General features: G+C 47.4%; 1 protein-coding gene across 1 annotated transcript in view; it reads left to right on the top strand.

The window, feature by feature from the left end:
- The window catches only part of LOC141272996 (receptor-type tyrosine-protein phosphatase T-like), a 424966-nt gene that overhangs the window by 258627 nt on the left and 139168 nt on the right, over positions 1 to 27171 (top strand). The window contains exon 10 of the mRNA XM_073684271.1: positions 2685 to 2864. Within this exon, the coding sequence (XP_073540372.1) occupies positions 2685 to 2864 (180 nt within the window). The remainder of the gene's footprint in view (positions 1 to 2684; positions 2865 to 27171) is intronic.

Consider the following 27171-nt stretch of genomic DNA (forward strand, 5'->3'; position numbering starts at 1 on the left):
AGAATTCTCGCAAGAACTGTGCAAGTTTTCAGTGACAGGAATGATTGCTCAATCCAGCCACTGATGTTCTGTAATAACCCATCGCTGCCACCAATTTGTCAGGTATTCCACAGCGATGACACCGGGGAGATCGCGCAATATCTCGCTGTTGCCGTCACGCTGTCAGAATTTCATCAGGGATCCGCGAGCACACGTTCCCGACTACTCACTATGTAGGTATCGGCAAGCGACCAGTTAGCATATGGCGTCAGACCTTCGATTTAAACGCATGTAATATGTGTACATGCCCCCTGTACGGTCACTGTCAGCTTCACGATACCCCAATTATTATTATTCTCTGCCACCACCGTCCAGATTTGAAATATAATACAGGCCTGGGCGGACGCCTGAGTTTTGGTAGCGTATATGGCTTCGGGAGAGGGAATGATTACGGGACAAAAGAAATAGAACTATTACATTTTATATTTAATCCAAAAGGGAGGTTGTGTTTAGGAAACATATATATACATGGATGTTACAAAGGAGACATTACAATACATAGGCTGTTACATAAAATAAACAGGATTACAGAAGAAACTTACTATAGAGTTCGAAGGGATGAATCAGTATAACTGGAAAGGGACTCCCCGATTTGAGCGTTATCAAACGCGATCCGTTGCTTATACAACCCCTGGCAAAAATTATGGAATCACCGGGCTCGGAGGATGTTCATTCAGTTCTTTAATGTTGTTGAAAAAAAGCAGATCACAGACATGGCACAAAACTAAAGTCATTTCAAATGGCAACTTTAGGGCTTTAAGAAACACTAAAAGAAATCAAGATTAAAAATCTTGTACTCAGTAAGGGTAATTTTTTTAGTATCTATACCATCCCCCCTGGCAAATAATGCTCCTCTATTCTCGGTGGATTCTCTTATACCTAAGGGGAGTTCTGCCCACACATCCCTGTGGTGACATCATGTTGGCCTGGGCTCCACCCTTCATATTTTCATTAAAATAACTAACTTCCGCAATAACTTATCACTGGTTGCTCGCAGAAGCTTGCAAGTGACGCCATTTTTTCCATTATGAATTTACCTTTCCGTAGAGACCACGCATGGGTTAGATGTGATCTGCTATTTTGTTACTTTTGTGCCACAGCCCCCTGAAGGGGATTACAGCTACGAAAAAATAAGCATATTGTTCCTTGGCTGATCCGGTCACTAAAATATGGTTAGCAGAGTTATGGAACTTCCAATATTCCATATTTTGTTTAGTCTCCGAAGATCCTGGGACTCTCTATAAGATTCCCTTTTTCATCCTGGGAAGCAAGCTTCAACAGCTGCATGTAAATTATCGTAAACCTTCGTCTAGTCATCCCCTGCCTCTATCAGGGGAAAACACACTTACATTTTAAGTAAGTTGGTGGCACCTCTTGTGTGCCAGTGTTTGTTTAAGCTACTTCAGCTGTGGGTGATAATTTGCAGAAAGACAGATGCTGGACTGTCAGCTCTCCCATGACAAATGGGGGATAAGAGAGGGGTGAAGAGGGGATTGCGAGAAAGACCTCTTAATATCTGACAGGGGGAGAAAGAATATTTTCAATATTTCCCTGACACTGCGCAAATGCCACAAAGTATCTCACCTACAATACTCCAAAACAGCACAGAGACAAGCCTCAAAACGTCTGGAGCAAGGTAATTTGGAGTGATGAGACCAAAATGTAACTTTTTGGCACAACCATAAACGTTACATTTAGAGAGAGGTCAACAAAGCCTATGATGAAAGGAACACCATTCCTACAGTAAAGCACGGAGGTGAATCGCTGATGTTTTGGGGATGTGTGAGCTACAAAGGCACAGGAAACTTGGTAAAAGTTGAAGGAAAGATGAATGCAGCACGTTATCAGCAAATACTGGAGGCAAATTTGCACTCATCTGTCCTGAAGCAGCTCATGGGACGCACTTGGACGTTCCAATATGACAACGATCCAAAACACAAGGCAAAGTCGACCTGTCATTGGCTGTAGCAGAACAAAGTGAAGGTTGTAGAGTGGCCATCTCAGCCTCCTGACCTCAATATCATTGAGCCACTCTGGGGAGATCTCAAGCGCGCAGTTCATGCTAGACAGCCCAGGAATTTACAGGAACTGGAGGCTTTTTGCCAAGAAGAATGGGCAGCTTTACCATCTGAGAAAATAGAGAACCTCATCCACAACTACCACAAAAGACTTCAAGCTGTCATTGATGTTAGAGGGGGCAACACACGGTATTAAGAACTGGGGTATGTGAACTTTAGATCAGGGTCATTTGGATGTTTTTGGTTGTCATTAAGATTTAAAAAGAGAAAACACAGTAGTTTGACAATAAATGGCTTCACCCAACCAATAACCATGAGTGGAGAAAAAGGTTTATTGTTATCATTCATATTCTCTGAAACAAGGCCAACAAAGGAAAAATTCTGCTGGGGTATGTAAACTCTTGAGCACAACTGTGCATGTATGTATGTATGTATGTATCTGTGTGTATATATGTATATATATATATATATATATATATAACTTTCACCATACAGTGGAGGCCAGTGGTAAATACAGAGGTGTAACGTCCGCTCTATGATTGTACTTGTAAAACCATAAAGTGGCCGAACTGATCGCTGAGAATCACATTATATTACTAAGGGGCAACTTCTCTTTTTATTTTCCAGAACAATGTAAAAAACCCGCAATAAATAACTTGGAAAACACTGCATCATACAAGGAATATTATAATCCGAATGAGCAGATCACAATAAGGTGTAAATCTGGATATTATCCCTCATATCCCACAATCCAGTGCAAAAGTTATAGAAATCGAGATGTCTGGTCGCCAATGGCTGTGTGTATAGGTGAGTACGACCCCCGCACGTCCTATATGTATAGGAGAGTGCGACCCCCGTGTGTCCTGTGTGTATAGGTGAGTACGACCCCCGCACGTCCTATATGTATAGGAGAGTGCGACCCCCGTGTGTCCTGTGTGTATAGGTGAGTACGACCCCCGTGTGTCCTGTGTGTATAGGTGAGTACGACCCCCGCGTGTCCTGTGTGTATAGGAGAGTACGACCCCCGCGTGTCCTGTGTGTATAGGAGAGTACGACCCCCGCGTGTCCTGTGTGTATAGGAGAGTACGACCCCCGCGTGTCCTGTGTGTATAGGAGAGTACGACCCCCGCGTGTCCTGTGTGTATAGGAGAGTACGACCCCCGCGTGTCCTGTGTGTATAGGAGAGTACGACCCCCGCGTGTCCTATATGTATAGGAGAGTACGACCCCCGCGTGTCCTGTGTGTATAGGAGAGTACGACCCCTGCGCGTCCTATATGTATAGGAGAGTACGACCCCCGCGCGTCCTGTATGTATAGGAGAGTACGACCCCCGCGTATCCTGTATGTGTAGGAGAGTACGACCCCCACGTGTCCTGTGTGTATAGGAGAGTACGACCCCCGCGTGTCCTGTGTGTATAGGAGAGTACGACCCCCGCGTGTCCTGTGTGTATAGGAGAGTACGACCCCCGCGTGTCCTATATGTATAGGACAGTATGACCCCCGAGCGTCCTGTGTGTATAGGAGAGTACGACCCCCGCGTGTCCTGTGTGTATAGGAGAGTACGACCCCCGCGTGTCCTGTATGTATAGGAGAGTACGACCCCCGCGTGTCCTGTGTGTATAGGAGAGTACGACCCCCGCGTGTCCTATATGTATAGGGGAGTACGACCCCCGCGTGTCCTGTGTGTATAGGAGAGTACGACCCCTGCGCGTCCTATATGTATAGGAGAGTACGACCCCCGCGCGTCCTGTATGTATAGGAGAGTACGACCCCCGCGTATCCTGTATGTGTAGGAGAGTACGACCCCCACGTGTCCTGTGTGTATAGGAGAGTACGACCCCCGCGTGTCCTGTGTGTATAGGAGAGTACGACCCCCGCGTGTCCTGTGTGTATAGGAGAGTACGACCCCCGCGTGTCCTATATGTATAGGACAGTATGACCCCCGAGCGTCCTGTGTGTATAGGAGAGTACGACCCCCGCGTGTCCTGTGTGTATAGGAGAGTACGACCCCCGCGTGTCCTGTATGTATAGGAGAGTACGACCCCCGCGTATCCTGTATGTGTAGGAGAGTACGACCCCTGCGTGTCCTGTGTGTATAGGAGAGTACGACCCCCGCGTGTCCTGTGTGTATAGGAGAGTACGACCCCCGCGTGTCCTGTGTGTATAGGAGAGTACGACCCCCGCGTGTCCTGTGTGTATAGGAGAGTACGACCCCCGCGTGTCCTGTGTGTATAGGAGAGTACGACCCCCGCGTATCCTGTATGTGTAGGAGAGTACGACCCCCGGCTGTGTCCTGTATGTTTAGGAGAATACGACCCCCGTGTGTCCTGTGTGTATAGGAGAGTACGACCCCCCGCGTGTCCTGTGTGTATAGGAAAGTACGACCCCCGCGTGTCCTGTGTGTGGAGGTGAGTACGACCCCCGCGTGTCCTGTGTGTGTAGGAGAGTACGACCCCCGGCTGTGTCCTGTATGTTTAGGAGAATACGACCCCCGTGTGTCCTGTATGTGTAGGAGAGTACGACCACCGCGTGTCCTGTGTGTATAGGTGAGTACAACCCCCATGTGTCCTGTGTGTATAGGAGAGTACGACCCCCGCGTATCCTGTATGTGTAGGAGAGTACGACCCCCGGCTGTGTCCTGTATGTTTAGGAGAATACGACCCCCGTGTGTCCTGTATGTGTAGGAGAGTACGACCACCGCGTGTCCTGTGTGTATAGGTGAGTACGACCCCCGCGTGTCCTGTGTGTATAGGTGAGTACAACCCCCATGTGTCCTGTGTGTATAGGTGAGTACGACCCCCACGTGTCCTGTGTGTATAGGTGAGTACGACCCCCGCGCGTCCTGTGTGTATAGGTGAGTACGACCCCCATGTGTCCTGTGTGTATAGGTGAGTACGACCCCCGCGTGTCCTGTGTGTATAGGTGAGTACAACCCCCATGTGTCCTGTGTGTATAGGTGAGTACGACCCCCGCGTGTCCTGTGTGTATAGGTGAGTACGACCCCCGCGCGTCCTGTGTGTATAGGTGAGTACGACCCCCGCGCGTCCTGTGTGTATAGGTGAGTACGACCCCCACGCGTCCTGTGTGTATAGGTGAGTACGACCCCCGCGTGTCCTGTGTGTATAGGAGAGTACGACCCCCGCGTGTCCTGTGTGTATAGGTGAGTACGACCCCCGCGTGTCCTGTGTGTATAGGAGAGTACGACCCCCGCGTGTCCTGTGTGTATAGGAAAGTACGACCCCCGCGTGTCCTGTGTGTATAGGTGAGTACGACCCCCACGCGTCCTGTGTGTATAGGTGAGTACGACCCCCGCGTGTCCTGTGTGTATAGGTGAGTACGACCCCCGCGTGTCCTGTGTGTATAGGTGAGTACGACCCCCACGCGTCCTGTGTGTATAGGAGAGTACGACCCCCGCGTGTCCTGTGTGTATAGGAGAGTACGACCCCCACGCATCCTGTGTGTATAGGTGAGTACGACCCCCGCGCGTCCTGTGTGTATAGGTGAGTACGACCCCCGCGTGTCCTGTGTGTATAGGAGAGTACGACCCCCGCGTGTCCTGTGTGTATAGGTGAGTACGACCCCCGCGTGTCCTGTGTGTATAGGTGAGTACGACCCCCGCGTGTCCTGTGTGTATAGGTGAGTACGACCCCCACGCGTCCTGTGTGTATAGGAGAGTACGACCCCCGCGTGTCCTGTGTGTATAGGAGAGTACGACCCCCACACGTCCTACACTGTGTTCCAAATTATTATGCAAATAATATTTTCTCAGATTTTCCCAATTGAGAGTTTTTTGTACAAACTGCCGATGATAACAGGATATTTTTAAAAAAATTAAATACTCAAACTGAACTCAAAATGCATGTTCCAAATTATTCTGCACAGCAGAGTTTTCAACCTTTTCATTTTAATAAAGAATAAAAAAATGGTCATTTGTGAAATTCTAAGCATTAGCCGGTTATGGCACACTGAAATCAAACAGTTTTCAACTCAAAACTTTATTCTAGGTGATGTTACATTTGCACATAGGATCCCTTGTTCGAAAGGAGCTTCTGAACTCTCTCGTCCATTGAATTTGTCAGGTTTTGGATGGTTTCTGCTTCAATTGTTTTGCATGAGGACAGAATACCCTCCCAGAGCTGTTGCTTAGATGTGAACTGCCTCCCGCCATCATAGACACTCCTTTTGATGATGCTCCAGAGGTTCTCAATGGGGTTGAGGTCAGGGGAGCATGGGGGCCACACCATAAGTTTGTCCCCTTTTATGCCCATAGCAGCCAGAGATGCAGATGTGTTATGTGCAGCATGAGACCAGCAGCGCCTGTAACACCTGTTATTCCTATGACTTTACCGTACATTCCGGGAGCAAAGTGGCTCCCTCAGTACAACGGCAAACCAGATACCCTGTCTGGATTCAAACGGAAGATATGTGGTATCTTAGACATGTACTCTATGACCGGCAAACAAAGAGCCGCCGTTGTATTAGGACAACTGACCGGTGCTGCGGAGCGGGAAGCAGAAACATGGTCGGCCGCAGACCGGGAGACAGTGTCCGCGATATTCCAAAAACTACAGACTGTATTTGAGGACCTTACTGAGGCGGACCTCCAAATGAGGTTCTACAGCTGCTCTCAACAACCAGAGGACAATGTTCGGGACTACACCTGGTGTCTCCAAGGGGCCCTGCGGGCTCTGAACCAGGTTAGCCCAGCCAGCGTTGAGAGTGACAACAAAATGCTGAAGGAACAGTTTGTCCGGGGACTGAGGTCTCCAGAGGAGAGCAGGACTGTGCGTTGGTGGTCCCTGGATCATCCAGATGCCACCTTTGACAATCTCAAGGACATGGCTATAAAAGGACTGCAGCCCCTGGAAACAAATGCCATCCAACGTTACCAGGGTGGGACTACTCCAGTGCCTGCAACACCCACCTTTTCCCCAGTGACTGCTGAAGCTAAGGTTCCAGCAACGTCCCCTAAAGAACTGGACAGTCTGTGCTCTGAGGTGCATCAGTTGAGCAATACCCTGACCACTGTGCTGAGTGCTCTGCAGCTGCGGATGGAGCCTGAGGAAGGAGGGAAAATCCTGCTAGCCGACAGCCCTGAGGATGTCCCCTGGATGCGGAGGAGGAGGAGGCCAACACCACCCTCGCCGAGGACCAGTGACCAGCGCCACCCACCAAGGGAACCTACCTGCTACCGCTGCCACAAGACCTCGCCCAGAAGTGTCCTTTAAACGAGAAAACCCTGGGTCCGAGGGCCGACACCCAGGAGTAGACTCACCAGGCCCATCAGACTGGTACAACAGGTTCGTCGTAGGAAGTCCTTTCCTGTCCATTGTATTGGACGGGATCCCGACGCATGCCCTGCTGGACACAGGATCTCAGGTAACCATCATGCCTGAAATCCTCTACAAGAGGTTCTGGTCCATAGACGACCAGCGTCCGCAGCTCCAAATTTGTCTGTATATGCCTCAAATGGACTCCCCCTTAACCTACTCGGGGTTAAGAATGTGACTGTAAAGGTGGGGAGAGTGGAGCTGAAGGACCAGGGGCTAATTGTAGTGGAGACTAACCCTGATGACAGCAACCCATATATGGTACTAGGCACTAATGTTGTTGGTAACTGTTTGGGAGAGGTTGTGCTCTTACTTCAACAGATCACTGACACTGCCTGACCGAGACAGAGGAGGGCACTGCAGAGAGAGATCCGCGTCCTGATGTATCAACAGCAAGTAAAGTTAACAGATGGTGAAATCGGTAACGTGAGGGTAACAGACCCAATACCCATTGTCGTTCCCCCAATGAGTGAAATGCTCATCTGGTGTAGAGCTGCCATAGGTCTTAGAGGACAGAGCTACCAGGCGGTAGTAGAACCCCTTTGCTCTGAGCACAGACCCACGCTCTTAACTGCCAGGGGAGTGGTAGATGTACGTAATGGGAGGGTGCCTGTCCGTCTTCTCAACATTGGGGAAGATGAGGTCAAACTGCCACATTATGCCACTGTTGCCAAGTTACATGCTGTCAATAAAAACTGCATCCATGAGGCAGAGTCCTTAACCTCACCAGATGAAGTAGAGGATAATGACCCTGCAACCCAGGTGGAGGATTGTTGTCAACAGCTCCATGTTGGGACAGACACCACTCCTGCCCATCAAAAACAGGGTGTACACCGGGTGGTTCAAGAATACTCGCAGGTGTTCAGTAAACATCCACTAGACTTCGGGAGGGTTAAGGGGGTTCAACATCATATCCCCACAGGCAACCATTCCCCAATTAAAAAATGTTATAGGCCTATACCCCCAGCTCATTACCAGAAGGCAAAAGAAATGCTGCATGACATGAGGAAGGCGGGAGTAATAAGGGATAGTTGTAGTCCCTGGGCGGCTCCCCTAGTGCTGGTTAGGAAAAAGGATGGGAGCATGAGAATGTGTGTAGATTACCGTCAAGTAAATCGCATTACACATAAAGATGCATACCCTTTACCACGCATAGAGGAGTCCCTAGCTGCCTTAAAGTCTGCAAATTACTTTTCCACCCTTCACCTCACTATTGGTTACTGGCAGGTCGCTGTGGCTGAGGAGGATCGGGAGAAGACGGCCTTCACCACCCCGATGGGACTCTGCGAGTTCAACAGCATGCTGTTTGGACTCTGCAATGCCCCCGGAATGTTCCAAAGACTGATGGAGTGCTGCCTGAGACACCGCAACTTCGAGACTGTGTTACTTTACCTGGATGACGTAATTGTGTACTCCAGAACGTATGAGGACCACCTGAAACACCTGGCAGAGGTATTTGAGTCACTGTCCCGGTACGGGATGAAGTTGAAGCCCTCAAAGTGCCACCTGCTCAAGAGAAAGGTACAGTACCTAGTTACATAGTTACATAGTTTATAAGGCCGAAAAAAGACAAGCGTCCATCCAGTTCAGCCTATTTCTTGTGCACTGCAGCTATTCCGCAGCGTTGATCCAGGGGAACGCAAAAAAAAAACAAAACAAAAAAAAAAACATGCGGTATAGGCCAATTGACATCATTGAGGAAAAAATTCACTTCCCGACACCAATCTGGATTAATTAACTATCACTAAGCATAAGATGTAATTATATTGTTCTCCAGAAAGGCGTCCAGGCCTCTCTTGAACTCATTAAGTGAGTTGGACATCACCACTTCCTCTCCCAGAGAGTTCCAGAGTCTCACGGCTCTGACAGTAAAGAATCCCCTTCTATGCTGGTGCAGGAACCTCCTTTCCTCCAGACGCATAGTGTGCCCCCTCGTCTTTGTCACCATCCTTGGTATAAACAGGTCATGGGAGAGATCTCTGTACTGCCCCCTGATGTATTTATACATGTTTATGAGGTCTCCCCTAAGCCTTCTCTTTTCCAACGTAAATAGGCCTAATTTTGACAACCTCTCTGGGTATTCTAGTCCCTCCATTCCCTTTATTACCTTAGTCGCCCTCCTTTGTACCCTCTCTAGCTCCAATATGTCTTTCCTGAGCACCGGAGCCCAGAACTGAGCACAATATTCTAAGTGCGGCCTTACCAGCGCTTTATACAGAGGAAGAACAATGTTCTCATCATATGCCCCTATTCCTCTTCTGATGCATGCCATGACTCTATTTGCCTTCGCTGCAGCTGCCTGACACTGGGCACTCCAATTTAATTTGCTATTAACCAAGACGCCCAGGTCCTTCTCCATGTCAGATTTCCCCAACGGTTTCCCATTTAATATGTATGGGTGACTGCTGTTTTTCTTTCCCATGTGCATGACCTTACATTTATCGGCATTGAACCCCATTTGCCATTTTTTGGCCCAACTCCCCAATTTATCTAAATCCTCCTGTAGCTGTGCCCTATCCTCATCTGTATTAACTACTTTACAAAGTTTAGTATCATCTGCAAATATTGCTATTTTACTATGCAACCCTTCCACTAGATCATTAATAAATATATTAAATAATATAGGGCCCAAGACAGACCCTTGAGGCACCCCGCTAGTAACCCTGACACCCCCTGAGCTTACTCCATTGATAACCACCCTCTGCTTTCTATCACTCAGCCAGCTATTTACCCACTTGCACACATTATCCCCCAGACCAAGCATTCTCATTTTATATACCAACCTTTTGTGTGGCACGGTATCAAACGCTTTGGAGAAGTCAAGGTCTACAACATCCACTGACTCTCCCCGGTCCAGCTGTGAGCTCACCTCCTCGTAGAAGGCAATCAGGTTTGTTTGGCAGGAGCGATCTCTCATGAATCCATGTTGATATGGAGTTAGACAGTTATTATCATTAAGATATTCTACAATAGCATCTCTAAGAAATCCTTCAAACAATTTACCCACAACAGACGTTAAGCTGACTGCTCTATAGTTCCCAGGGTCACTTTTAGACCCCTTTTTGAATATTGGTACCACATTTGCTTGGCGCCAGTCTAGTGGGACAGTCCCTGTCCATAAAGAGTGCTTGAATATAAGATACAGCGGCCTGTCTATCACATTACTTAATTCTTTTAGTACCCGGGGGTGTATGCCATCTGGGCCTGGTGACTTGTCTATTTTGATATTATTTAGGCGTTTCTGAACTTCCTCCTGGGTTAGGTGGGTGATATTTAGCGGAGGGTTTACTTTATCACTCTGCAATTCCTCCGATAAATTGTTTTCTTTTGTGAAAACAGTGGAGAAGAAGCTATTGAGTAGGTTCACTTTACCCTCATCGCCCTCTAGTATTTTACCCAGGTTATTTTTCAATGGGCCAACTCCATCAGTTTTACTCCTTTTACTGTTTATATAGTTACAGAACAGTTTGGGATTGGTTTTACTTTCCTTGGCAATTAGTCTCTCTGTCTCCTCTTTTGCTATTCTTATTTGTTTCTTACAGATTTTGTTTTTTTCCCTATAAGATATTAGCGCTTCCTCGCTGCCTTCTTAAGTTTACCGAAAGCCCTTTTTTTGTTTTTCATTGCCCTCTTGACTTCCTTATTTAGCCACATTGGCTTCCTCCTATTCCTAGCCCTTTTATTCCCATAAGGTATGTACCTTCTACAGTGACTATGTAGGACTGTTTTGAAAATTTCCCATTTTCTATCCGTGCTCCTATTACTAAAGATACTATCCCAGTCTATAAGGTGAAGGGCATCTCTTAGCTGAAGTTCAGTGTTTTTGTGACTCCCTTGCTGGGCACCCTACTGAAGCACATGTGAAATTGTATAATGTTGTGGTCACTATTTCCCAGGTGCCCCCCGACCTGCACCTCAGTTATTCTGTCTGGCCTGTTAGTTAATATTAAGTCTAAAAGGGCCGTCCCTCTAGTTGGTTCCTGCACAAGTTGTGACAAATAATTGTCTTTGATAATTGACAGAAACCTGCTTCCTTTCTGAGATCTACAGCTTTCGGTTTCCCAGTCTATATCGGGGTAGTTGAAGTCCCCCATAATAATCACCTGGTTATTTTTTGCTACTTCGTCTATTTGTCTCATTAATAGACTTTCCGTGGCTTCTGCTATATTTGGTGGTTTATAACAGACTCCTATGATAATTTTATTATTGTTTTTTGCCCCATGTATTTCCACCCATAAGGACTCGACCTCCTCATTTCCCTCCCATACATCCTCCCGTATTGTAGGCTTTAGACACGTCTTTACATATAAACAGACTCCACCCCCTTTCCGATTTCTTCGATCCCTTCTAAACAGACTGTAACCCTGTAAGTTAACTGCCCAGTCATAGCTTTCATCCAACCATGTCTCGGTTATTCCCACTATGTCATAGTTACCTGTAGATATTTCTGCTTCCAGTTCATCCATCTTGTTTGTCAGGCTCCTGGCATTTGCTAGCACGCAGTTTACACGATTTTGTTTTGTTCCAATCTTCTCCCTGTGGATTGTATTAGAAATTTTCTTACCTTCCTTCCAAGTATCTTGTCTTGGACCTTCTTTGTCGCACTTCATATCTTTCATTAGTATGTCCTCTGGTTGCATGTTCGTGTCCGGCGTTTTTCTTCCCATCCCCTCTTCTTCTAGTTTAACGCCCTCCTGATGAGTGTTGCGAGTCTCCTGGCGAATGTGTGTTTCCCGGGTTTGTTGAGGTGTAGTCTGTCTCTGGCAAGGAGTCCATCATAGAGGTAATTCACACCATGGTCCAGGAATCCAAATCCTTGTTGTCTGCACCATCGTCTCAGCCAGCTGTTCACATCAAGGATCCTGTTCCATCTCCTGACGCCATGCCCTTCTACTGGAAGGATAGAAGAAAAAACTACCTGGGGCACATTGTCAGTCCAGAAGGGGTAGCACCAGACCCGGTGAAAGTCACAGCCATCCAGAGGTGGCCAGAGCCGAAGAACCTCAAGGAGATGCGTCAGTTCTTGGGACTAGTAGGATACTACCGGAGGTTCGTAAAGGACTATACTAAGAAAGCAGCTCCTCTGCAAGACCTCCTGGTAGGGCAGTCCCCCAATAGCAAAAACCCTCCATTCCACTGGGGTAAAGAACAAGCAGAGTCGTTTCAGGAGATGAAGGAGATCCTGACAGGTGATGAGATCCTAGCCTACCCTGACTACAGCCAACTGTTCCTGCTGTATACGGATGCCAGCAATGAAGGCCTGGGCGCTGTCTTAAGTCAGAAGCAAAATGGGCAAGAGAAAGTCATCGCGTATGCAAGCAGGAAGCTCCGCCCGACTGAGAGGAGCCCAGAGAACTATAGCAGTTTTAAGTTAGAGTTCCTGGCTTTGGTCTGGGCCATCAATGAAAGATTCAAGCACTATCTGGCTTCCAGAAAATTCACTGCCTTTACTGATAACAACCCCTTGACCCATCTTGAAACAGCTAAGTTGGGGGCTCTGGAACAACGATGGATGGCTCGGCTGTCAAACTACCAATTTACAATCAAGTACCGTGCGGGCCGCAAGAACGCCAATGCCGATGCCCTGTCTAGGATGCCTCACCAGTCAGACACGGAGGAAGAAGTGGATTACTTGGAAGCGATTGAGCTACCTGCCTTTCACCGGAATGGGATGATCCATGAGCAGAGAGTCTCTAACAAGCAGCGTGGAAAGACGTTAAACCCCTTGCCTCATCACAGCTGGAAAGAGACCCAGGACACTGACCCAGTTGTCAACCACATTAAGCAGCTGATAACCCAAGAAGGTTCCTACCTGGAGAAGGATGCGTGTCTCCAAGCAAAGCAGCTGTGGAATGAGAGGAGCCGGCTGTTTATCTACCGGGAGAAGTTGTGCCGGAGGTACGTCAATCCGAAAACCCATGAGATGGTATGGCAGATAGTGGTCCCGAAGACAGACATCCAAATGGTATTAGAAGCTTACCACGATCAGGCGGGGCACTTTGGCTGGAAAAAGCTAGAGACCCTGTTGAAGTGTCGATTCTACTGGGTGGGAATGCGCAGCTCCATTGAGAGGTGGTGCCGGGACTGTGGACCCTGTGACCTAAGAAGAAAAGACTTCAGCAGCAAGAAAGCACCCCTGCAACCCATCAAGACGACTCGACCCCTGGAGACCGTGGCCCTGGACCATGTCGAGTTGTCCCCCAGCAGGTCAGGGTACTCCTATGCTCTGACTATGGTGGATCATTACTCACGTTTCCTGGTGGTCGCCCCTGTCAAAGACCTGACAGCAGAGACAGCAGCGAAGACGTTCCAAGCGTACTTCTGCAGACCCCATGGATACCCTGAGCAGGTACTGACTGACCAAGGCCCGGCCTTTGAGGCTGAATTGTTCAAGGAGTTCTGCCATCTGTACGGGTGTAAAAAGATAAGAACTACACCGTACCACCCACAAACTAACGGTCTCTGTGAAAAGATGAACAACATCATCATCGACCTACTGAAGACCATACCACTTGAAGAGAGAAACCAGTGGCCAGACCTATTACCAGACTTAGTGGATCTGTACAATCATATACCAGTAAGTTCCACCAATTGCACTCCGGCATATCTCATGCGGGCAAGGCCAGGAAAGCTGCCCATGGATATGGAGCTTGGTGTTGTTAAACCTGAAGCTGATATGACCACTGAGGACTGGGACAAGACCAGACAAGAGCAGTACAGAAGAGTACAAGCTTGTGTCAAGGACAGTCTTACTCGGGTGAGAGAAAAACAGGAAATTCAATACAACAAAAGGCACCCGCAGAACCTTTCACACCTGGTGAAACAGTACTAAAAAGGAAAAGACGCAACCACAAACTCGATGACCAGTGGGAAAAAGAACCCTACACTGTGTTACCGTCAAGGTTTGACAACAAAAAGACCTGAATAATTAGTCGAGATGGAGGAAAAACATCTGCTACAGTGTCTAGGGACCATCTAAAATTGTGTCCACATCTACTAAAAACTCAGGAAGAAGTGTCTCTCACAACCCAGGAAGAACCTAAAGAAACAGTGATACACACTGACCTTGGAGACTTCCCAGCGGATTGGCCTCAGATAGGAGGTGCAGTAATCATTCCAGTACTCCAATTCTATGAACAGCCAGAAAACCCTCCACAGCAAGTTGAACCTGTAAGTGCTGCAGAAGAGCCAGCTCAAGAAGTATCCCCGGATGAAGGATCCCCGGCAGGAGCAGAGCAAGAGGGCCCAGCCAATGGTAGACTTGCCAGTCCAAGAGAGAGGTTAAGGCAGTTTTACAACATGGTTACACGTAGAACTGGTAGAGTAACTGAGGCTACAGATACTGACACCCCATCACCTATTGCACTACGCAGATCAGTACGCAGCACAAGAGGTAAACCTCCTGTTAGGTACACTCAGTAAATAGTCAAAGTTCCTGAAAATATATATAGTTACCCCTGGGGTTTTAAATTTAATTATATTAATTGGTAATGTTGAATTACTGTGTGTTTTCATGCATACATTTATTAATTTGTGCTTTTTCCTATTAATTCTTTATTTGCATAATGAACTGCGTGGCTGAGGACTGTGTGCAGCCCAAAAACTCTTATTGTATATAATTGCGCTCCCTGGAGTGCCCCTTTTAGGTGACCTCAGAAGGAAAACCTGTCTGGAGTGGCACGTGTGGAGGTCCAACTCCGGATCTTCATGCCTTGCAGCCACCCCAGGGCCTACGTAGAGGGTTTAGGACAGGTCCCTCAAAACCACCAAAGTACTCTATCTTGTGAGATGGACATCCTTCTGGGAACCTCACCACAAGAGACTTGGATTCTGAGGACACTCTGTAATTGTTCTGGTTAGGTAACGTTTAAGATTTGTGCCTCCCATAAAGGGAAGAATGTTCTAGTATTGCTTATGTTTCCTATTGTTACTGTTGTTATAAAATTTACTTCAGCCCGGGAGTGCTGAGTTTAACTAGGGGGGAATGTGAAGCCCAGCTGTGCTTGGTATCACAAATACCAGAAGGGTGTATTGAAGGATTCCTCCACAAGAGGCCCCCATACCATTCACACATCTCCACCTTCCACCTCACACCTCCAGAGGGAGCCCATTAGGGAGATATAAAAGGGGAAGGTGGAGCCTGGCAGCAGTCAGTCTAGACTGGAGTCTGTTGATGAGTTCCTGCAGAGCGAGACACAGAAACAGGTCAGTCTGCAGTGGAGCTCAGTGACTCAGCAATTCCTCTGAGAGTTCAGTTGGTGCAAGCCTGAATACAGAGTGGAGTCCAGACTCGGTTGTAGCTCAGAGAGGTGAGCTTTAGGTGTGCCGGCACCATAAGATCAGTGAACCGCGGCACGCTGCCGTTAGTGTGAGTAGCCTATTGAGGGTCCGAGTAGGCCAAAGGCAAAAAGAGTAGAGAGTTAGCTCATAGGGGGGCAGAGGAGCTTAATTAGCTCACCCCGAAGAAGAAGTAGTTACCGGACACCGGGTCCGAAGCTTGCCGGGATCTCCACAACCCAGTAAGATGAACCGGAATCCCTGGAGAATTACAGGTCCCAGGATCGCTAAAGTGCTGATACGTACCAGAGCCTGGAGACACATAGGCCCCGTAAGTCGGGAGCGTGCACTCCAAGAGAAGGCCCTACCACAAGGTCAGCCAGCGGAGGACAGAGACAGAGTTAGGCCTAGCTTCAGGCAGGTCAGATACTTACTACGCAGAAGCAAGAACCAGGAGGCCCAAAACCTTCTCATTGGGGAAGATCCGGACATACACCCTTCACCCTACAGTGCTCTGGGGAGTGCCTGAAATTCCACCAATAAAAGGTATTGAAGTGACTATTGTGTCCGTCCCTGTTCTTGCTCTGGCCCGGCGGAGTCTCTTTGTCCTACATCCCTGTTCCTATACTGCCCTGAGGCCCAGCTCCACCTGTGGGGAGCTATACCATCAAGCTGCCTTATCATCGGCCTCAGTGGACTGCGCAGCGCTGGTGATCCTCACCAGAAGCCACAGGTGGCGTCACAAACTCTTTCTTTTATAAACTTTACAAATATCAACCCGCTTTTTAAAGAGCTGCCCAGGGTACGGGCCCGGGAGCCGACCACCGCGACATCCCTAAAGGCCAGACTAAAGGCCCGGGTACCGAGTCATCCCCATTCCCCTGGGCTAATCACAAAATAATTTGGAACATGCATTTTGAGTGCAGTTTGAGTATTTTATTTTTTTTTAAATATCCTGTTATCATCGGCAGTTTATACAAAAACCTTTCAATTGTACTCTAATAGTTATTTGACTGGAAAATTACAATGACTGCAATTCGTATAGGGAATTCGGGAAAATCTGAGAAAATATTATTTGCATAATAATTTGGAACACAGTGTATATGTATAGGAGAGTACGACCCCCGCGTGTCCTGTGTGTATAGGAGAGTACGACCCCCACGTGTCCTGTGTGTATAGGAGAGTACGACCCCCACGTGTCCTGTGTGTGGAGGTGAGTGCGGCCCCCACGTGTCCTGTGTGTATAGGAGAGTACGACCCCCACATGTCCTGTGTGTGGAGGTGAATGCGGCCCCCACGTGTCCTGTGTGTATAGGAGAGTACGACCCCCGCGCGTCCTGTGTGTATAGGTGAGTACGACCCCCGCGCGTCCTGTGTGTATAGGTGAGTATGACCCCCGCGCGTCCTATATGTATAGGAGAGTACGACCCCCGCGCATCCTGTGTGTGGAGGAGATTACGACCCCCGCGCGTCCTGTATGTATAAGAGAGTACGACCCCCGCGCGTCCTGTATGTATAGGAGAGTACGACCCCCGCGCGTGTCCTGTATGTATAGGAGAGTACGACCCCCGCGCGTCCTGTATGTATAGGAGAGTACGACCCCCGCGCGTCCTGTATGTATAGGAGAGTACGACCCCCGCGCGTCCTGTATGTATAGGAGAGTACGACCCCCGCGCGTCCTGTATGTATAGGAGAGTACGACCCCCGCGCATCCTGTATGTTAAGGAGAGTACGACCCCCGCGTGTCCTGTATGTATAGGAGAGTACGACCCCCGCGCGTCCCGTATGTATAGGAGAGTACGACCCCCGCGTGTCCTGTGTGTATAGGAGAGTACGACCCCCGCGCGTCCCGTATGTATAGGAGAGTACGACCCCCGCGTGTCCTGTATGTATAGGAGAGTACGACCCCCGCGCATCCTGTATGTTAAGGAGAGTACGACCCCCGCGCATCCTGTATGTTAAGGAGAGTACGACCCCCGCGTGTCCTGTATGTATAGGAGAGTACGACCCCCGCGCGTCCCGTATGTATAGGAGAGTACGACCCCCGCGTGTCCTGTATGTATAGGAGAGTACGACCCCCGCGCGTCCCATATGTATAGGAGAGTACGACCCCCGCCGTCCCGTATGTATAGGAGAGTACGACCCCCGCGCGTCCCGTATGTATAGGAGAGTACGGCCTCCGCGCGTCCTGCCTGGGTCTGGAGGTGAGAGCGGCCCCCGCGCCTCCTGCCTGGGTGTGGAGGTGAGTGCGGCCCTCGCATGTCCTGCCTGGGTGTGGAGGTGAGTTCGGCCCCCGCGCGTCTTGCCTGGGTGTGGAGGTGAGTGCGGCCCTCGCATGTCCTGCCTGAGTGTGGAGGTGAGTGAGGCCCCCTTGCGTCTTGCCTGGGTGTGGAGGTGAGTGAGGCCCCCGCGCGTCCTGCCTGGGTGTGGAGGTGAGTTCGGCCCCCGCGCGTCTTGCCTGGGTGTGGAGGTGAGTGAGGCCCCCGTGCGTCTTGCCTGGGTGTGGAGGTGAGTGAGGCCCCCGCGCGTCCTGCCTGGGTGTGGAGGTGGGGAATAACCTGAGGAGTTCAGAGTGGGAGTGAATAAACTGAGTAGCCTATAGCCATCTGGAATAAGTGGGCTAGGCAGGGAAGCAATGGCACTCTATTCTGGCACAGCAATAAGCAGCTGTCCTCATGATCCTGGTATTGTTGAAGTTTTTGCAGGCCAAAGCAGCCCACTGCCGGACCGGCACACCTGGCATTTACCTGATGGTCAGTTCGGCTCTACTTTAACCCCCTAATGACCGCGGATATTTCTTGTTATTAGTATTACAGCGGACTCCCTGCCGCATCAGCCATAATCAGTTTTAACATTTTAACATGGATTTTAACCTCTTAATGGCACTGATGGAGAGGGCTTATTTTTTAAACCTGTAAAGTCCTCACGATCACAGTCTCAGGACCTGATAGCTGCCTTTGCAAACTAAGGGCAAGTTATGGGGTACAGACAGTTAGGTCAGTGTTGACCAATGTTTAAAGTAAAAATATTCAAGTCCCATTGTGGGACTAAGTAAAAATGTTAAAAATAAAGTTCAAATACCGTATTTTTCAGACTATAAGACGCACTGGACCATAAGACGCACCTAGGTTTTAGAGGAGGAAAATAAATAAAAAAAATGTAAGCAAAAAATGTGTTCATTATGCACTTTTAAGGGGGAGGGGGGTCTTCTGCTGACACTGGTATAGGGGTAATGTCCCCCAATTTTGACAATATCCCCCATCCTGGTATATATGCCCCCCCTTCCTTTTATACGTGGTCCTCATCCCCATCCTGGTATGCCTGGCATCCCTCCATCCTGGTATGTATGGCACCCATCATCCCTGTCCTGGTATGCATGGCACCCCTCATCCCTGTTCTGGTATGCATGGCACCCCTCATCCCTGTCCTGGAATGCATGGCACCCCTCATCCTTATCCTGGTATGCATGGCACCCCTCATCCCTATCCTGGTATGCATGGCACCCCTAATCCCTATCCTAGTATGCATGGTCCCCCTAATCCCTATCCTAGTATGCATGGTCCCCCTAATCCCTATCCTAGTATGCATGGTCCCCCTAATCCCCATCATGCTGCACATAAAAAAAAAATAAACACTCCTGCTCACCTTTCTTCTCTCCTCCAGCGCTGTGTCCGGTCTGCCCGCACTGATCTCTCCATGTGAGCCGCGCATGACGTCACTGCCATGCGTGGCTCACATGTAGAGATCAGCTGCCGGAAGTCACTGCTACCCACGCCGTGTCTGTGCGTCTTATAGTCCGAATGTTGGGGGGGTGTATATTTATGTGTGGTGTGGGGGGAGCGGTATCGGTGGAGGAGCGGGGCACAGGAGGCAGCAGCCGCCTGCTGCAGCTTACTGTCCCCGCTGCGTGGGGAGCACTGAATATTCATGCTCCTTAATAGCGGTACACAGTGTAGCCGCGCTGCGGCTCCCGCCGCTGCCGGCTTTCTCCTGTGCCCCGCTCCTCCACCAATACCGCTCCCCCCACACCACACATAAATATACACCCCCCCAACATTCGGACTATAAGACGCACCCCCCATTTTTCTCCAAAATTTTGGAGGAAAAAAGTGCGTCTTATAGTCTGAAAAATACGGTAAATTTTGTTAAAATGTAAAAAAAATTCAAAAATGCATAAAAAAAGTGAAAAAACAGTTTCATGTGTAAAAATGTAGCTTTTATATGAAAATTTGATTTGTATTGCGGCTTCCGGAACCACCTGAACTATAAAACTTTCATGTTAATTATCCCGTACGGTGAGCGTCGTAAAAAAAACACCTACACACTAAAAATGTGTAAATTCTCACAACACTGACATGCAAAAACTTATACTTGGAACATATTATTTTTAGAGTGCTAATGAAACAAAACATTAAAAAAATTATATAAATTTGGTATCGCTCGAATCCCACCGACCCAAAGAATAAAGTCATCTAATCACCTACACTGCATGATGAACTGTGCAAAAAATACTGAGATCTGCTGAGATTTATACAAGCTGCGTACAAAAAAATCTAAATAAAGAGTGAATATAATATGTAACCAAAAATGGTAAAATCTTAAACTATTTCCATAAAAATGAAGCCCACTGAACAATTTACGGGGTGCGTGTCTCCAGAAGCGCAGGCGGTGCGGTATGTATGGCACGAGGCTGTAAGATTTGTACCTTTCATTCTGAAACATCCACTTATGGGGCCAAAATAGTTACTGAACCTGTAGATAAAGTCATTGAGGGGTCTAGTTTCCAAATTGTAGACACTTTCAGGATTTTTTGCTGCAGCTGATGTATTAGAGCTTGTTAACATGTTTTAAAATATTAAAAATCTCATGTACAGGTTTGGGGTTTTTTTGAGAATTTTGAGCTGCTGGGCATTTTGTGACACCTACAGTGCTGTTTACCATTATTGGCACCCCTTCATTTTTTTCATAGACTGTACAATATCGTCAGAAATAAATGCAAATATACCAAAGTTATATCCTCAGGATTTTTAAATCAGTGGTCCAAACTAATACAATAATAAAACATTGTTTTTCATCTTCCATGTTGTCATTTCAAAGAAGAAACAGAATAAACAGCATGTGCAGCAGTAAAGGCCCCCCTAATTAATACTTGGTTGCCCACTAATTAATACTTGGTTTCCCCCCTAATTAATACTTGGTTGCCCACCCTTTGGCATTGCTGACAGCCTCCACATGTTTCTTGTCGCCATCTATAAGCTTCTTGCTCTTCTCTGGAGTTTTCTCCCATCGTCCTTTGCAGTTTGTTCAAGATCTTGAATGTTTGCAGGTTCTATTTCCCAATGGCAGAGTTCAGCTCACTCCAAAGATTTTCAATGGGATTGAGGTCAGGACTCGTTGCTGGCCATTTAAAACAGTCCAATTTTTCTTTTTCAACCCATTCGTGTCTACTTTTGGATGTGTGCGTGCTTTGGGTCATTGTTTTGCTGGAGGACCGATGATCTTTGAATCAAAGAAGTTTTCTTATACTGGGTAGAACATTTCGCTCTAAAATCTCTTGATAATTCTCTGATTTCATGATTCCTGTGGTACAGTCAAGGCCTCCAGTACCAGACACAGAAAAGCAACCCCACAGTAACATGGATTCTCCACCATGCTTAACTGTTGGTAAGATGTTCTTTTCCTTATAAGCTTCATTGTGTCGCCTGTAAACAAACTGTTGCTTTGCATTGCCAAAAAGCTCTATTTTTGTTTCATTTGTCCACAGAACATTTTCCAGAGGATTGTGGTTTGTCAAGGTACTCTTTGGCAAAGATAAGTTGTTAATTTTTATTTCTTTTCTTCAGCAATGGTTTCTTCCTTGGCCCTCGCCCATAAATCACTGCTTGGTTTAGTGTGTGGCATATAGTACTTGGTAAAACCATGACCCAAGGCTATTCCAAGTTGGTCTTCAGGTCTTTGGATGTTTGATGTGGTGTTTTTTCCACCGTTTGCACCCACCTTCGAAGACATCTCTTGTAAATTTTCCTCTTTCTCCTTTCTCCATCCATGGAGGTTCTTGACGATTCCATACTTGGCAAACGTCTTGTCAAGGGTGTGTCAGGTGTAACAGACAGTCGCTCTGGATCTGTTTGTAGAAGGTCGCTGCGCCCTGCATTGCAGACGCCTTCTTAGCCTTTCTGCCTTTAGGACCCAGCGGCTACCTCCCTCCTGTTGTTAATTGACACACCCTTGCATGGGAGTTAAAAACTGTCAGTTTGCTGCAGGAGATCGCCGGTGATATTCACATGTTCCCTTGTGAAGGCTTGGAGCTTTAGCTTCTGCTTACTTCCTCTGTGGTGCTCTTGGAGGACGTTTGGTGTTATTTCTCTGGAGTCTGCTCAAGCTAAGTTTCTCCCCCTTTGTTTGTCTCCCTTGTTGTCTTTAGTTTATAGTGGGGACTGACCAGTGCTCATCACCTCCCCCTCTGTATTCAGGGCCTAGCTCTGGGGATATACAGGGCTTAGGTTTCCTGCTCGGCGATTGGTGTGGAACCAATATAGGGACTGTAGGGGAGGCAGGGTTTTATTAGATCTGCCTAGGGGTCTCCACTTCCCTTTTCCCTAGTGACTTGGCTCCCTTCCCCTTATCCCTTCGTGTTGCTCTTACTTTTTCCCACACTGTGTGTGACATTATCACCGGCCATGCATATTTAGAGAAAAAAAAACTGACAGGTTTTTTTTCGGACATGTTTTTTTTTCTCTTGGTTCATGGATCCCATTTCTGAGTTGTCAGAGCAGCTGCACAAGCTGTCCCTGGAGGTCACTGACCACCACTGTGAATCTCAGCAGCAGCAACTGCGGCTGCAGGTCCCTAATATTGGGGTCTTTTCAGGTAGGCCAGTCCAGCTTGAACCCAAGGTTGCCCTCCCAGACAGGTTTTCAGGAGGTAGGGACAAGTTTTTTGTGTTCAAGGAAGCTTGCAAACTGTATTTTAAACTTCGTCCTTACTCCTCCGGAAATGAGGAGCAATGAGTGGGAATTGAGATCTCACTGCTACAATCCTGAGCTTTCTCTTTGCCACAGGGTTCGGCTTGTCTCCAGCCTATGGAGGTTTTTTTTGGGGCTCTAGCCCTCATTTATAATGACCCTGACCGAACCTCCTTGGCTGAGTCCAGGTTGCATCGCCTTTATCAGGGGAATCAGACAGTGGAAACCTACAGCTCCAAATTCCGCAGATGGGCAATTGATACAAAATGGAATGACCCAGCTCTTAGAAGCCAATTTTGTCAGGGCCCTACTGAAAAGTTGAAAGATGCTTTGGGAGTGTATGAAACCCCGGAGTCCTTGGAGGCTGCCATGTCATTGGAGATACGTGTTGATAGATGCCTTTTGGATAGGTTGGTGAGACCACCTTCTCCGGAGCCTTCTTTTTGGGGTTATTTGCTGGTGGGCGGTCTGGCCGTGAACCAGTATGGGGGAGGTGGAAGAACCTATGCAGTTAGGGGGTGCCTCTGCATCGTACATTTCCCCGGAGATCCGCAAAAAGAAGAGCATATGTTTTTTTGTGGAAAAAAGCAACATTTTATTGGGGCCTTTCCTTTGATTCCTAAGCAAAAGGAGACTCTATTAACTCTTGGTAGTCTGGAGTTGGATAAGCAAGAGATGCATTTATTGTCAACCTGCTGTTCCCGGTTTGTCCTGACAGCAGAGGTGGTGCTAGAGACCAAAACTGAGAAACTTTGTGTGTTTGTTGACAGTGGAGCTGGAGACAGCATGGTTGATGCTGAGTTTGTGAGAACTCATGGTCTTGCTTGCTGTACTTTAGCTAAACCCATTCCCATTTTTGTCATCGACTCAGCGCCACTTGCACAGAAAGCTCTGACTCAGATTGTACATAATGTAAAACTGAGGTTGGGGTCTGTTCATTGTGAGATAATTTCTTGCTATGTCCCGGAATTTCTTTTCATCTCAATTGTATTGGGTCTACCCTAACTGGTGAAAAATAATCCGTTGGTGGATTGGCAAGCCAGGGAGACCATTGAGTGGGGAGATTACTGCCATGAGAACTGTTTAAATATTTCCCTTTCTACAGTCTCTACAGAAACCTTACCTGCATTTTTGTCTGTTTTTTGGGATGTTTTTTTCTGAAATGGGGTGTCATTATTTTCCTCCTCATCGTGCATATGACTGTCCTATTAACCTGACCCCTGGAGCTAAACTACCAAAGTTCAGACTGAATAATCTTTCTGACCCTGAGAGACAAACCATGAAGGATTTCATTGCTGAGAGTCTGGATAAGGGACATATCAGACCCTCATCTTCTCCCGTGGTGGGAGGGTTCTTCGTGAAGAAGAAAGATGGCGGTTTTCCTCCCTGTCTAGATTTCCGGGAACTGAATCAAATTACCGTTTGAGATCCATACCCTCTTCCCCTGATTCCAGATTTATTCAACCAGGTTGTGGGACCTAAGGTGTTCTCCAAGTTGGATTTTAAGGGTAGCCTACAATCTGGTTAGATTCAGAGAGGGAGGTGAATGTAAAACCGCGTTCAATACTCCTGAGGGGCATTTCGAGAATCTGGTTATCCTTTTCGGTCTGACCAATGCACCTGCGGTGTTCCAGCATTTCATTTATTATATTTTCCATCATTTGGTGGGTGGGTTTGTGGTGGTCTCTGGATGATATTTTGGTTTGCTCACCAGATTTTGAGACACATCGGGGGCATGTTAAGCAGGTGCTTCAGATATTAACGAATAACAAACTTTATGCCAAACTAGAAAAATGTGTTTTCGCTGTCCCGGAGGTGCAGTTTTTGGGGTACCTGTTGTCTTCTTCGGGTTTTCAGATGGAGCCGGAGAAAATCTGTGCTGTCCTTGAATGGGACCGTCCCGAGACCCTGAAGACTCTACAACGTTTTCTGCTTTTACTAATTTTTATCGGAAATTCATACAAAATTATTTCGTAATTGTGAAACCCTTTACTGACATGACAAGGAAGGGGTCTGATTTTTCCAAATGGTCGGATGCCACCCCGGAAGGCTTTTTCCTCCCTAAATAGCTTTTTTGCCACTGCACCTATACTCAGTCAACCCAATGTTTCCCAATCCTTTATTGTGGAGGTTGATGCATTGGATGTTGGGGTTGGGGCTGTTTTGTCTCAAGGTCCGTCCCCTGGTAAATGGCGTCCATGCGCTTTCTTTTCTAAGACGTTATTTTCGTCTGAGAGAAATTATGATGTGGGTAATAGGGAGCTTTTGGCAATTAAATTGGCATTTAAAGAATGGTGAAATTGGTTGAAGGGGGCTGTCCATTCTATTACTGTTATTACTGACCATAAGAACCTGTCATATCTTCAATCTGCTAAATGTCTCAACCCTAGGCAAGCTAGATGGGCCTTGTTTTTTACTAGGTTCAATTTTATTGTCACTTTCCGTCCAGAGGTCAAAAATGTCAAGGCTGATGCTTTGTCCTGGAGCTTCCCTGGTGGTGGTGACCATGAGAACCCTGCCCCGATATTACAGAAAGGGGTAGTCATTTTGGCATTGTAACCTGAACTGGAGGGTGAGGTGTTGGAAGCTCAGGGGGACGCCCCAGCCTCCTGCCCTTCAGGAAGGTTATTTGTACCATCTCATCTGCGCTGCAAAGTAATTAAGGAACATCACAACTCTGTGCTTGCTGGTCATCCAGGTGGTAAGGCAACTGCGTACCTCCTTTCTCATCGTTTTGAGTGGCGGGGTTGCATCGGGATGTAATTGAACATGTGTATTTTTGTAGTATTTGCACACGTTCTAAGGTATCGCATACTCGTCCGTCTGGTACTCTTCTTCCGCTACCTATCTCTAGTAGGCCATGGACACACTTGTCCATGGATTTTATTACTGACCTACTGGTTTCTGCAAGCAAAACTGTGGTTTTGGTGATTGTAGATAGGTTCAGTAAAATGGTTCACTTTGTCACAATAACGGCACTTCCAAATGCCAAGACTCTTGCTCAGGCATTTATAAATGAGATTGTGAAGCTTCAAGGGGTTCCCTCCAATGTGGTATCAAATTGGGGGATCCAGTTTGTTTCCAAGTTCTGGAAGGCATTATGTTCTTGACGTGCAGCTGTCCTTTTTCTCTGCCTTCCATCCTCAGTTGAATGGGCAGACCAAGAGCATTAACCAGAACTTGTAGACTTACCTCAGACGTTTTGTCTCCGAAAACCAGGAGGATTAGGCATCTTACTTACCGCGGGCAGAATTTGCTATTAAAAATCATGAAGGAGCAGCAGAAAATGACCGTAATCATTTGTATCATACCCAGTCATCAATGGAACATAGCAAGAGGAATTTAGACTAAAATATAACCTTTAATTAGACAAGTTAAAATACCTAAATGAAACATATGACAATGGAGACAATGTAGAACTACCCCCAGGTTGTGACAACAACTGTATCAGGGGAGCAAACCGCATCTCACAACAGTCACAGGGGGCACTGGTCACACAGGATAGAATGAACGCCTTGATGACCTAACGTCCACGTATAGCATCCACTCAATTTTGTGTGGACAATAATCAAAAAATCTCTCAGACAAAATACAGTTAATGAAGATAAATTCTGGTTATTACACCATCAAGAGAGACCGTTTATCAAAATGTGCATAAATAGTATACAGCACTAAAATGTAGAGTATAAATAATGGAAAGTCCTCACCCATCAGTGGTGGAGTTGTACCCGTCACAATAAGATGGAGGAAGGAAATACTCCCCAGAGGGCAGGTAGGTAGGCAGGCAAAGAAATCAAAGGAAAGGCGTGTAAAACTGCCCCTATTATTTCGAAGCCTAGCCCTCACTGTGCTGTATTGCAGGGTTCCCTGATGACTCCATAAGGAAGAAACATGTCGGGACGTTAGGGCAAGCACAGGGCTACTAGAGCAGATGTGGACTGCCCTTAAGGCTGGAGCAAAGGGGTGTCAGGCCAGTGCAGCCCCTATAGGGAAATATATATTTGATAAACGGTCTCTATTGATGGTGTAATAACCTGAATTTATCTTCATTAACTGTATTTTGTCTGAGAGACGTTTTGATTACTGTCCACACAAAATTGAGTGGATGCTATACGTGGACACTTGCTCATCAAGGCGTTCATTCTATCCTGTGTGACCAATGCCCCCTGTGACTGTTGTGAGACGCGGTTTTCTCCCCTGATACAGTTGTTGTCATGACCTGGGGGTAGTTCTACATTGTTTCTGTAACATTCCTGGCGGCGTACTTGCATAGTGCACCACCTCCCACCATGCAAGACCGCAATCTTACCTGTCAGTCCATGCTGCACTCTTTGATTCAGTTCTTGCTGTGTCCATGTCTCTTGTCTGATTGCTTAGGGCGTCGGCGCGGCTTTCTGCTTGTTTCTTATAGCTACTGTGTGAACAGTCCTAATGCGTCCCCAGCCTATTGCTGTGAGTCACTAGATACTTAAACCCCCTCCACCCAGTAGGAGGTGCCAGAGCAACACTTTCACTCAGTTTGTCTTTTTCAACTGAGGTGCC

Source organism: Phyllobates terribilis, unplaced genomic scaffold (genome assembly GCF_046119375.1).
Source record: "Phyllobates terribilis strain yellow unplaced genomic scaffold, ASM4611937v1 Scaffold_1__5_contigs__length_1240528914, whole genome shotgun sequence".
Taxonomy (NCBI): domain Eukaryota; kingdom Metazoa; phylum Chordata; class Amphibia; order Anura; family Dendrobatidae; genus Phyllobates; species Phyllobates terribilis.